The 12,677-nt window shown below is 50.7% G+C and overlaps 1 protein-coding gene across 4 annotated transcripts in view; it reads left to right on the top strand.

The window, feature by feature from the left end:
* Positions 1-375: 375 nt before the first annotated feature.
* Positions 376-12,677, top strand: part of EMC10 (ER membrane protein complex subunit 10) — a 119,911-nt gene continuing 107,609 nt past the window's right edge. Inside the window, exon 1 of one of the 4 annotated variants that reach the window (XM_086930113.1) lies at positions 376-523. In XM_086930113.1, coding sequence (XP_086786239.1) covers positions 416-523 — 108 coding nt within the window. In that variant the 5' untranslated portion in view covers positions 376-415. Of the gene's footprint in view, positions 524-1,253; positions 1,517-12,677 lie in introns of those variants that run through there. The other 3 variants (XM_086930114.1, XM_086930111.1, XM_086930112.1) reach the window with 3 other exon arrangements.

Below are 12,677 nucleotides of genomic sequence, written 5' to 3'. Positions count from 1 at the left end.
AAGGTCTACTGCATACACTAGTGATTAGAGTTATCTCTATATACATAAGGAAGGGATACGAATGGATAAACTCTAAGAGTCACATAGGAATGGTAGAGAGTACAAAGGTCTACTGCATATACTAGTGATTAGAGTTATCTATATATAGATATATATGCCAATTCTTTTTTTTTACTTGAAACCATGTTGTACAGCAAAGTTGCTATGCAACAGATAAAACACCTTTGACAAAGCCAAAACAATTAGCTAAGGCGAAACCTATTGACTTTGCCGGTGCTTGTTGTTTAATCTTGCTCAGTGGTTCTTCATGATGTGTTTTATGCTGTCTTTTGTGTCCTCTCGTTGTCGCATGGTGGGCGTGGCTAGTTTCAGTTCTCTTTCAACATCTCGTGGACCTTGATGAGTCCCAGTTGTGATGGCGGCTCTCTGTAGGTTGTGTCTTCTGACGGGCCCTGTCGTGCTGCTGCTCCTGCTTAGCGTATGCACCCGGGAGATTTTGGGGAGCACCTGCCGGATTCTCAGGGTGAGTCACATTTAACAACTGCGTTTTCGGAGCCGGCCAGCCTCTGTCAGCTCCTGCCTCCCCTCTCGCTCCACAAGGGTGCCGGGTCCACAACCTCCCCGCGCACTGTCAGAGCTCGCTGTCACCTTTGTGCGCCTCAGGTCACGCATTCGAACGCAAACTAGTCTTGGGGTTTGAGGACACGCTCTCAGGCTACTTTACTTCTACATCACTGGGTAATTGCTAAAGTGTCTCCATGGTTTCAGATGCCTACTTCATTCTCAACTGCACAGGTTCAGTGCGAATAGTGCAGGCGTGACATTTAACTTCGTATGCAATATAGACAGACCCCCTTTGGGTGGGTTCTCTCCTCTGATGCACTGGTTTCTTTACCTTGCCCTCCATTCTGTGGGCATCCCGAGATGTTTGCTTCACTTTGTGTTGTAGCCAGGGCATTTTCCTATTTCTCCTCCCTTTGGCCTTCTTCTTTACCCCACCTCTTCTCCACATTTTATATCTGTGGAAATGAGAGAATTATTGGCAGAACATATGCTGTTTTATAACCGCCACTCTCCTAAGGCCAATGTGCTGGTGGAAGTGCGGCCCCCGGGGGAAGCGAAGGTCGCAGACCAGTCTTCCCCCGGGGTTTTCGCGCAATGCGGAAGGACAAGGTGGAGGGCGGGACTACTGGGGTTAAAGGAAGGGGTGGGATGGGGGAGGGCATATAAGGGTCAGGAGAGGAAGATCCGGCCTCTTCCTGACACCTTAGCACCACCGGGAGGGTGTTGTTAATTTTGTGGTAGCCGTAGGGTAGTTTGGAATGGGGGGGCCGATTTGTCGATCGACTTTGTGGCTGGCCTTAGCGATTTTAGCCCTGCGGCTATGTGGAGATGCCCCTGGGGATTTTTGCGGCGTGACCTGGGTTTTCCACCCCGAGGAGACTGCGGAGCTTGGGCTGGCCGAGTGGAGAGGCAGCTTCGGGCACGGCCCCTGGCCTGGGGGTCTACCCGAGTAGTAAGTGGTGCGCGTGCGGGGGAGTGGCCGGGTGCGGAGGCGGGGGTCGGGACTGCGGCCTTCCTGCTACTGTGCGCGCCGGTGGGGGCTGGTAGTGAGGGGTTTTCCTGGCGGGGAGCGGGCGGGGGCCCTGCGCCGCGTGTGCCTGGTTCGGCTTTCACTAGGCTTTCCCTGAGTTTTTCCCGGGTTTTGGGTGCTCTGCCTTTGCTCGGCGGGGGACGGGTGGGGGGTGGCGCGCGACCGGTGCGAGGCCGATGGGGGCCCCGCAGCGGGGGCGGGGGGGGGGGGGTGTGCGTGCTTGCGTCGCCGGCGGCCTCTGGGGGGTGATTCCTGCTGGGTGCCTGGGGGGCGGGAACGGCCCCAATTTGGCTGGGGGGTGGGGGTTTGGTACGGAGCTGCCCCTTGCCTTTAGTAGCATTCCTTCCTTCGGCAGACAGGCGGGCCTGAGTTTGTGGCGGGCATTTCTCGGCGGGGGGGGCCGGGACTGGGCCCCTTGGTGAGTTGGTGGGCGGCACTGTGTAGGGTAGCGGGGTCACGTGTGAGGGACGGCCATGACGGCTCGAGGCCCGGTGGTGTTGGGGCTCACCTGGTTCTGGCGACCAGGTGGAGGAGGCGAACTGAGGATGGCGGTCCGGCTCGGCAGCGGGTGTGACACCAGTGGGGCGCACTACGGCTTCCTAACGCTGGTCCGAAGTAGTAGGGGGGTCCGCGGCGGCCTGCCCTCCGTCGTGGGATTCGCGCAGCGTCCAATGCAACGTTTTTCTTTGTCCAAGCAATGTTTACTTATGTATGGTGTGACCTGTTCGGTTTGTGCGGTGTGAGAGTCGGTGTGTTTGGCGTGATAGCAGTGCTGGGGGTCGGTGGGTGTGATGGTGTAAGGAGTTGTGGGCTCTGTGGGAGTTGTGTGGTGGGGATGTTGGGTCGATTGGAAGTTTGTGTGAGCGGGGCTGGGGGCCGTTGGGTTGTTTCAGGGAGAAAAATGGTGGCTGGGCGGTTTCTTTATGGTGGCGGGGGTCATGGGCGGCCGTGGTAGGATCCGCGGGCGCAGCCGAGATGGGATGGCGCCCAGGAGCAGAAGGGCGTTGTGCTGGAGCACCTTTAGGTACACGTTGTGGCTGGGGCCTGGGGATAAGGTATGATCCGGGGGGACCATGGCGCTTCTGCTGCAGGGCGCTGCAGGAGTGGGGGTGCCCTGGGGGATGCCAGGACGGCTGCTGGATGGAGTACTGACGGGACCCGGGTTGGTGGCAAGCTTCACAGTGGATAGTGCAACAGCAGGGTTGACGGGGATGGCCGGTCGGCTCCCATGTGGTCTTTTGGTGATATGGCATTTGGTTGCTCGGGTTGGTAGTGGCTCTGGGATGGATGTTTCTACCCCGGAGAGTCCTCCGCGGGATACAACGCTGCCCTACTCATGACGGGCGGGCAGGCGTGGCGGCGTCACGCGGGCGCCAGAGTGGACTGGAGAAGGTGGAGGCGGGGCCTGGATGCTCCTGGGGTGTTGGCCAGGTTTGGGTGTACCATGTAGGTGGAGGACTGCTGCACATCTTGACTTAGCGGATGCGCGAAGGTGGGGCTGGCCGGGGGGGGGGGGGGGGGCTGCTCACGCACGGGCAGGGGGATGGTTGTGCAGGGCTATGCCGGAGGTTCAGAGGTTTTCGTTTCAGGTTTTTGGTGGTATGGCATTTGAGCTTGCCTAACTGCTGACGTGTTCTGGAATATTTATGTAGTTCCTTTTGTGGTTGAGATATAAACTGACATCCCGCAACTTTCCTTTCGACTCAGTGCAGTCTAGCAGGATTATAAGGGAATTACCTTTTCAAAACGTCTCTACCTTTGCTATGGGATACTGACATGTAAACGCAAGGGTACTTGTTGAAAGGATAGCAACCGAACTGCGAGAATTTTGACCTCTATCATAGCCGGGCATTTTCACCTTTGTCCTTCAAAACACAGCAACTGTGGCATGGTAGGACCAAATTATAATGGCCTCTTTAGTGATCATTCAGTTTCTGATCTCCGACATGTTTCTTTTGGAGTTGCTGCCCCAGTTTCCGGTGGCACTACATTCATGTAAGTTTCACAAATCGGAAAGCGCGCGTTCGGATTCCAAGTGAGTCTATAGTCTGTGACAGGAGTTAGGTGGGTGTGCTGGACCAGGATAAGGTGCAGTGTGAATGGAGTCCGGAAATCCCAGAGGTATGACGGAGGTTAAAGCCAGGTGTAACCTTACTCTCTGAAGTTGTAGCTTGGTCGAGCAGTGAGGCGGTGCCAGGGGACGGTGTACGCATTTGTCGTGCGCACTCAGTCAGCATAATGTTTCGCATACAGACTGGACTCCAGGCCAATTGTGTTTGTATCAGAAATAGAGTTGTTTTCTTTCTAGACCCAGCTGGTATCAAGCATATACTGTTCGCAATTTGGGAGGTCTCAGTGGAGTTATTTGCAGTAAGCCGATGCACTTTGTAAAGGCAGTAGGTACAGGGGTTGGAGTAGGCAACACATTTCTGTACGCAATTTAGCATTGTGCTCAATGGATTTCATTCTATACACACAGTTGATTGCTTTGTAGATTATTTTGTTAATTCCAGACCTGGCTCCAGGGTTGCGTATCTCGGGACTATAGAAGTAGTCTGTACGAATGGTAAGAGTGTCTTGCACATGATTATGGGAGACTTGCCGGGTCTGCTCTCTGTTTGACGCAGGCAGCGATTTTCCTACCTGCTTCCTTCTATGTGACTAGGCCGTAAAGGGGCTGGGGGATCACCGTGTATTTCTTATGGGACTACTTTTTCTTTTCTACCAAGGGGTCAGGAGGTAAGATAGGAACCAGGTTTGATGCCTGGATGGGATGGGGGGGGGGTTTCTCCTAGCGGGTGATCAACACAAGAGGTGCGCTAGCGAGGTGTGGACGTTTTGGGGGCAGGTTCCCCGATGATGGGGTGGTGGACGGTAGGAGACTGGGGCGAGGGACATGGGTAGGTGTTGGTGCCATTAGGTTTGCCATACGGCGCAGGGGATGTGCGGTTGTGTTGATTTGGGGACACGTGCAGGGGGATGGTTGCTGGGGTGTGTCGAGCTGGCAATATCCTGAGGTGCTTGGCAGGGGAGGTGTTTCCAAGGAACGGAGCATGGGGCGTCCTGGTCGGGCGCAGGGTTTGGGCTTGGGGGAGACAGTTTGGTCGGCTGAGGATTTGGAGGTCCAAGACATGACGCTTTGGGTGATGGGGACGGTCCGCTATGACTCGATGATGCGGGCCTTTGGTCAAAGGGAGCCGCCTGTCATGGTCCAAGAAGGGTGGGGACTGTTGCTCATGTACATGGGGGTGATGGTACTGGCAGTGGATGGTCGTCCACGGGGGGGGGGGGGGGGGGGCGCCTGCCATGGCCAGGATTGGCCTGAGTTCATTTTGGGTTTGGAATGCAGGCACGGATTGGTGAATGGCCGTTCACTGAGTGTGGTGGGAGCCGCAGTAAAGTCTCCGATGCATGGGGAAATGAGGTGTGCATGACCGTGCAGGATTTCGGTTATAACAATGATCGATTTGGTTTGATGGGGGGTTCCTTTTTGGACCGCGAGCGGTCTACGGATGCTATGGTTTGCCGAGGGAGGCGAAGGGTGGGGGTGTATGGGGTGGATGGTCGTTCACCTCGGACATGTGAGGGGGCACCTTGGTTGCCTAATGTATGGCCTGGACCGGTGGTGGTCTTTGTGAGCCAAGGACGTGTGGTGGACGGTCGTTCACCACGCGGGGGGGGAATGTACGACTCGCGTGGATATACTGGATGACGTGAGGGAAACAGGCGGGCCTTTTTTCTGCTTACCTACGTGCACAGTTGTTTTCATTGGCATCACTTGTGCATTTGATGTTCGCGTCACACTCTTGGCTGCTTTTTGTCTCCATGAGCTTTTAGGGCTACTCCTTCTGTTTAGAAGTGATGCACTGACATATGGGGGGGAACATATGGGGTGGCATGTGTCTCGGCTTTTGGGGGGGCTCCTTTTATGGGCCAAGGGCGGTCAGAATAGTTTTTTGGCTGCCGGTGGGGTAATGGATGGTGGCGCCAGGGGTGGATGGTCGTTCACCTCAGAAAGGGGGGCGCATTGGATGAACGATGAGTGGTCCGGAGCGGTCGCTTGTCCTGCTGGACATGAGTACAGGTGATGGAAGCAGGCCTGGTGGTGGATGGCCGTTCGCCACGGGGGGGGGGACAGTAGTCGGTTCACAGGATTGTGACCGGACATGTGGCTGGTCTATTTGGGAGGTGGTCCAGGTGGTAGATGGCTGTTCACTGAGTTGTGGGGGGTGCTGTTTTTTCCGGCTGGGGAAGGCCCTAGGCGGGGTTTGCTTGCCCGACACACAGACACAGGTGGGAGTGATGGAATCTCACTGCATTGCGACCAAAATTCATGGTGGGGTTTTTTGTCCTGGGGACGTTCCTGCCTTGCAGGGGACGCATGTTGGGTGGACGGTCGTTCACCGGGTGCTGCTGTGGGAGGCTGCCTTTCGGCAATGAAAGGACGGGCGCGTGGGCCCCTTCTGGAAAGGGCACCTTTCGCGGTTCACGTTGGCAACGAGAGTGGTGCTTTGCTGCTGGACGCAGGGGGAGGTAGTGGATTGTCATCCACTGGGTGGCTGCCTGGTCGCTGGCAGGAGGCGAAAGGTGCGCAGGACAGGGGGGGTGGGGCAGGTAACCGCCCTCCGGGGGTTCCCTGGGTGGCGGTACTTTGGAGGGGTGGGGAGTCACATACGGGCAGATCCACCCCTCGGGTGGGGGGAAAACGGTACACAGGTGACTGATAGTGGGGCATGGGAGGCAATGAGCAATAAAGGCAAAGTCAACAGAGGATGCTTGGAGGGCAAGTGAAGGTGAGAATGGGGAAAGGAAGGAGGTTATCGAGTGAATGGGTGAAGAGTCAAACAGGTGAGATGGTTTTGGAAAGGCAGAAAGGAGAATGTGTGGGTATGGGATGGAAATGTATATTTCATGCATTAAGGTACTGTTAATAAGTCTAAATGATTATGGAAATGTATATTTCATGCATTGATGTACTGTTAATAAGTCTAAAATGATTGCAACCTTGTCCTAATAAATGGCCTTTTACACTTCAAGTAACAGCGTGGAGTGTAGTTATTGCGCGATGCGGCCCCCGGGGGAAGCGAAGGTCGCAGACCAGTCTTCCCCCGGGGTTTTCGCGCAATGCGGAAGGACAAGGTGGAGGGCGGGACTACTGGGGTTAAAGGAAGGGGTGGGATGGGGGAGGGCATATAAGGGTCAGGAGAGGAAGATCCGGCCTCTTCCTGACACCTTAGCACCACCGGGAGGGTGTTGTTAATTTTGTCCACCCGCCCACCCTGCAGATTTAGGGAAGGACCGGGGGTGTTTCAAGGGTTGGGGTGCCAGTTTAGGGCAGGTTGCAGAGCAGAGGCGGTACGGTACTTTGGAGGGGTGGGGAGTCACATACGGGCAGATCCACCCCTCGGGTGGGGGGAAAACGGTACACAGGTGACTGATAGTGGGGCATGGGAGGCAATGAGCAATAAAGGCAAAGTCAACAGAGGATGCTTGGAGGGCAAGTGAAGGTGAGAATGGGGAAAGGAAGGAGGTTATCGAGTGAATGGGTGAAGAGTCAAACAGGTGAGATGGTTTTGGAAAGGCAGAAAGGAGAATGTGTGGGTATGGGATGGAAATGTATATTTCATGCATTAAGGTACTGTTAATAAGTCTAAATGATTATGGAAATGTATATTTCATGCATTGATGTACTGTTAATAAGTCTAAAATGATTGCAACCTTGTCCTAATAAATGGCCTTTTACACTTCAAGTAACAGCGTGGAGTGTAGTTATTGCGCGATAACCAATCGGACGATAAAAGGTTTATCTATTTACATCTGTTATGGATAATTCAATTCAGAAATCCCTTCAAAATATGCTAGTCTTACCACACGACTACAAATTCGGTTGCAGGGGTTTCCCCCTTTTTTGTCATTCAGGGAAAGATATCCGGGTACTAAATTAACAGCACATTGCTTGAATGGTGGGGATCCAGGCTGGAGCCACAGAGGTAAAGTGGGAGAAGAGTATCACAAACCTTATTGAGTTATTAAAGAAATGTGATACCTAATGCGGTGTGAATGATCTTAGATGGAATGTGGGGGAGCGGGCAGTGTTGAAAACAAACATTGGCATAGCCAATACATCTCGCCTTTGGGACTTTAAGAGTATTTAGCCATGCAGCGCATTATCATGGGTGCTACATCTACTGTTCTTTAACATGGAAGCTTTGACACTAATGGGTATGTTATAGCACTTTAATGAGAAGTACTGAAAGTGTTATTTTTGTACAACTGGTAGTCTGAACTCACATATCCGGAAGTGCTTTCAAACACGACAGTGAAGAAGTGAAAGAGTTTTAGTGAAATAAATAATTTGCTTGATAATACTATTTCAGTGAGGAAGCCACAATATGTCCAGGTTTTCTAGTTTAACTTTGTACAAATCGGCTAATAAATGGATATCAATCTGTCTTAACTGCTGAATCCTGGCTCTCGAAGTGAGTGCAGCTGGCTCTGATCTGCGATTCTATAAACACAGTCTGAACTCTTGCTCACTGAAAGTATAGCTTGTAGATATTAATTAACGTGTACATATGAGGCCTTGAAAGCTCCAGGGAGGTAAGTGCATCAACTGGCAAGGGTACACCGGTTTCACTAGCTGCTGGGGGGTGCTCAGAGGTAACTCCTGGTCTAGTGTGAGAAGTTGCTCCAGTGTGCACAGCTGCTGCTTCAAGGGGGAAGAATTCTGGGATTTGTAGTTGCTTCAGGTTGGACTGGTGATAGGGGGCTTAACTTCTGTGGGTACCATGTACGGGATGCGGGCAGAGGGACCCGCAGTGAGTTCAGGGGAACAGAGACAGACCGAAGGATAGACATAAAGGGGGCATGATGGGTCCCCTGCTGACCCTCTCAGACCGGCGCAGTTCAGGGAACCATCTATTCTTTGTCTCCCTCCAGTGCGCCATCTTATTAACCTGTCCTTTTCCTTAGGTACTGTTCCAACTAAATGGAAACAGGCTTTTGTCACCCCAATCCTAAAGAAACCCACGTTGGACCCCCCTCAAACTGGAGAATTATCGACCAATCTCTCCGCTCCCATGGGTTGCGAAGGCTGCAGAGGCCCATGTCAATGGTATTCTTTCCGAACATCTACAGAGGGCTAAAATTCTGGATCCCTCCCAGAATGGCTTCCATGCTGGCCACAGCACCGAGACAGCTTTACTCTCGATGACGGAACATCTGCGGTCCGTGCTCGATTCCGGTCAGACTGCGGCACTGGTGTTACTTGACCTCAGTGCCGCGTTTGATACGGTTTCACACTAGATTCTGCTTCAACGTCTGGAAGAGGCTGGTGTCTCTGGCATAGCATTGGACTGGTTTCGGTCTTTCTTGGCCGATCGCTCATTCAGGGTTGCAACCCCACCCTTTGAGTCTAAATCCTATCCGCTCGAACTGGGAGTGCCTCAGGGATCGGCACTGAGCCCCACATTGTTTAATCTTTTTGTGCAGCCGCTGGCTGCAGTCGCCAAGCAGTGGGACATGACTATGGTCTCCTATGCTGACGACACGCAGCTGGCGGTGACACTGAGTGGGAGGTCCGGCCTTGATGCCCCCTTGTTCCGGGGCGGTCTCTTAGCAGTAGCAGGCTGGATGACGGCTAACTGTCTTCAGCTCAATGCTAAGAAGACGGAGGTCCTGATCGTGGGCAAACAGAGCAACCTTTGGGGTGAAGAGTGGTGGCCTCCAGAGCTAGGTGTCACTCCAACTCCGGTTTCGGAGGTTAAAAACGTAGGTGTCTGGCTAGACTCTGCCCTCAGTTTTTGCAGCCACACAAAAAAAGTGGCAGCTACTTGTTTCAGGATTTTGCAAGGGCTTAGGCCCATCCTGAAATGTTTCGACGCCACTACCAGGCAGCTGATTATGCAAGCTACTATTTTATCACGGCTTGACTACGCCAGCTCGCTCCTGTTAGGGGCAAATCAGGCGGAAGTCACCTGGATGCAGCGTGTTCAAAATGCTGCTGCCAGAGCCCTGGTGGGTCTACCGAGGTTCTGTTCCGTGAAAGAAACTATCCGGACGCTATACTGGCTGCCTATGGCGCAACAAATTGATTTTAAGACCTTATGTCTGTCTTTTAAGATCCTTAAATTGTCCTCCCCCCCCCCCCCCCCCCCCCCTCCCCGATCCTCGAGAACCTTCTCATTCCCTATGTTCCTTCTCGTTCCCTGAGGTCTTTTGGTCAAAACCTCGTTGTGGTCCCGCGGTTCAAGCTCTGCCGAGCCGGAGGACGATCCTTTCGTGTTTTAGCTGCTACATTATGGAACTCACTCCCACCCCAAATCCGTTCACTGGATGAGTTGCCTGATTTCAGGAGGGCTATAAAAACCATTTGTTCCCTTCTGTATTTTAGTGTTCTGCTTTCCTGCTCTCTGATTCTCTGATGTCTTTTGTGTTATGTTTCTTATGACTGTCCAAAGCGCCTGGACGCCCCTTTACTGGGGCAGTTGTGCGCTATAAAAGTGCTGATAACATAACATAACATAACATAAAGTGAGACAAATAAGGTGGGATGGAAATCCAGTCTGGGAGACAGACGCGCAAACCGTGTGACATAGACAGTGGTACAGAGGTTGGCTGCAATATCAAGACAGAAGGAAAGAGACAGACGGAGTGACAGTTGGATAAAGGAACATAGAGAAGAAAGTAGAGGGTCAGAGACAAGTAGAAAGAAAGAGGTCAACACAGTGAAAAAGAGAAATAATCTCCGAGCCAAAGTGGGACTGACTGAAAGAGGTAGAGGGTGCCTCGAAGATAAAAGCACAGACAGGAAGGGACTGGGGGAAAAACAGGGGCGTAGATAGTTAGAGGGGCAGGACAGGGATAGCACAGAAGGACAATCCCAGAGAGACCTGGCAAAAAGATGGCAAAGGGCCATAGATATATTATGAAAGTCAGACATAGGGGCAGAGAGATCCACACATACATAGTCTGAGGGATCAGGACACAGGCAGACATGGGAGGAGGAAGAGTGAAGGTCAGGTTCTTTCGTGCAGGGACTCTTACTGTAAGGAGTGAATTGCTTTTAAAGCCTCTATTGAGAGCGGAGGGCGTGGAGAAGTTAATGTACCATGGGGTGTAGCAGCGACACACCAGTACATACATAGTGTAGCGGAGATTCCTGGTACGTACCCCATTCTCAAGTGTTTTCTGGTAAGCGATGGGCATGCTCCAAGCCAACAGAGTTGATACAGCTTGTCTCGAAGAGACAACGCATGCGCTGCTTAGGCGAGACCCGAAAACTGAGTCCTATGGTTACAAGGATTGTGTATTCGCTATACAAATAAAAATAACACTGGTCAAAGGCAACATGGTGTCCTTAAAGCTGGAAGTACCTTGAGCATTGAGAGATTAGTGAAATATCCAATTGAGTCTATTATGGGCTAGCGCCAGGCTATACAAGCAGATCCCTCATGTGGGTCGTTGAATCTCAAAACCAACGCAAAACTACCTGGCTGAAGGATTTTACGTCCTGGAACAAGTCCACCTAAGTGCCTTTTCATCTATTTTTTGTAATCAAGACAATTCCTTTTTGTTCAGCATTCTTCCAAAATTTAATCTGTGTTTTGTTATTTGCTCTGATGGGAAGGGAAATATTTAGACACATTTCCCTACCTCTGCTTCCTGTGTCTCCTTTACATCACTCCCTTCCATAGTCACCATTGGTATGTTTCTGGGAATGATATTTGAAGTTTTGGTGTGTCTTTTAGAGTGCGAGAAGGAACTAGCCCTGTGAAGAGAGCATTGGAGGCATTCTTTCTGAATACAGGTTTTAGCTTCAACGTTTTGTTAATATCGCTGATTTGTTTTAACAAGGACAAGTGTCCCTCCTACTCAGGGGTGTGGAATTTAATAAAATATCTACTTGTCCTTGGGGCAGGTTGCTTCATAAATCTACTTGTCCTGTAACAAAATCCTTTTGTGCCATGTAATACAGTGACAAATTATGGCACAATCTCATTATATAAATGCTCGGAAAGAGCCTCTCTGATTATGTCAAGGCTCCTTCCTTAGTAGGGTTTGAATACTAGCAATTCCCTTATGTTACCACATTTCCACAGATCTACATACTGACTCAGAAGGTAATGGATAAGCAACAGTTCCAGGGTTGGAATACCCTTTTGAGTCTGTGCAAACCTACTAACTTGCATGTTTTAAGGGTTTTCACCACCTCTTCTCTAATCTTTTCCCATACTGAGAAAGGTTGGAAATGTACTCCTGACAATGGCAGACATAACATTTCTTCCAGGGTTGGGAAAAAAGTGGTGAAAGGGAAATTGAATTTTCAAACACTCAGATTTTCGCATGAGCAAATCTACACCTGCATATTTGCATATGCTAAAAAGGCAGTTCACAAATATTTTTTAAGAGTTCTATTTCTTGACCTACTTCTGTAAAGTCTTGTGAATTCACAAAAATCTGCACTTAATGCAAGGACGTGAGTGCACTTTTGAGACTTTATTTAATAATTGGGCCCCTAATTAGGTCTGGCATTAACCATGACCGTTTGTGTTTATTAAAATTCTGTCTCTCTCTGTCTATCTCCTAGCTTCACTGTGATTGACAGTTCTGTTCTTTCACAAGGAGAATAATCGACACACAGTTGTTTTGTTCAGTGCCAGTAAACTACTGTGGCATGTGTGCTTTTTGAGACCAATTTTATTTTGCTTTTGCCAGTGTTTGTTATAATGAGGGCCCGGAAGCTCACACACCAATAAGGTTTTACAAAAACCATGCCAGAACAAGTCACGCCATGACACCAAAAGGCTGACCAACAATTTCAAACCTATTGGCTTTACCAATGATGGTTTATTTTCATGTTTCCCATAATCTTATTAAAACTGGTTACACTGATTTTTCATTATGTATAGTTTTGGGAAATACTAGCATACATCAACACATTTTACTAAATGATGCTGCAGAAAAATGGTACCTAAAATGTAACCGTAGTTTAGCACATTTTATTTTGAAAACAAAGAATCTTCAATCTTGCTTTCAAGCTTCTGCATATATTTGCATCAAATCAGAGAGCATTTTGGGAGCA

Source organism: Lissotriton vulgaris, chromosome 7, assembly GCF_964263255.1.
Source record: "Lissotriton vulgaris chromosome 7, aLisVul1.2, whole genome shotgun sequence".
In the NCBI taxonomy this organism is placed as follows: domain Eukaryota; kingdom Metazoa; phylum Chordata; class Amphibia; order Caudata; family Salamandridae; genus Lissotriton; species Lissotriton vulgaris.
This window is presented reverse-complemented; position numbering and strand designations above follow the sequence as displayed.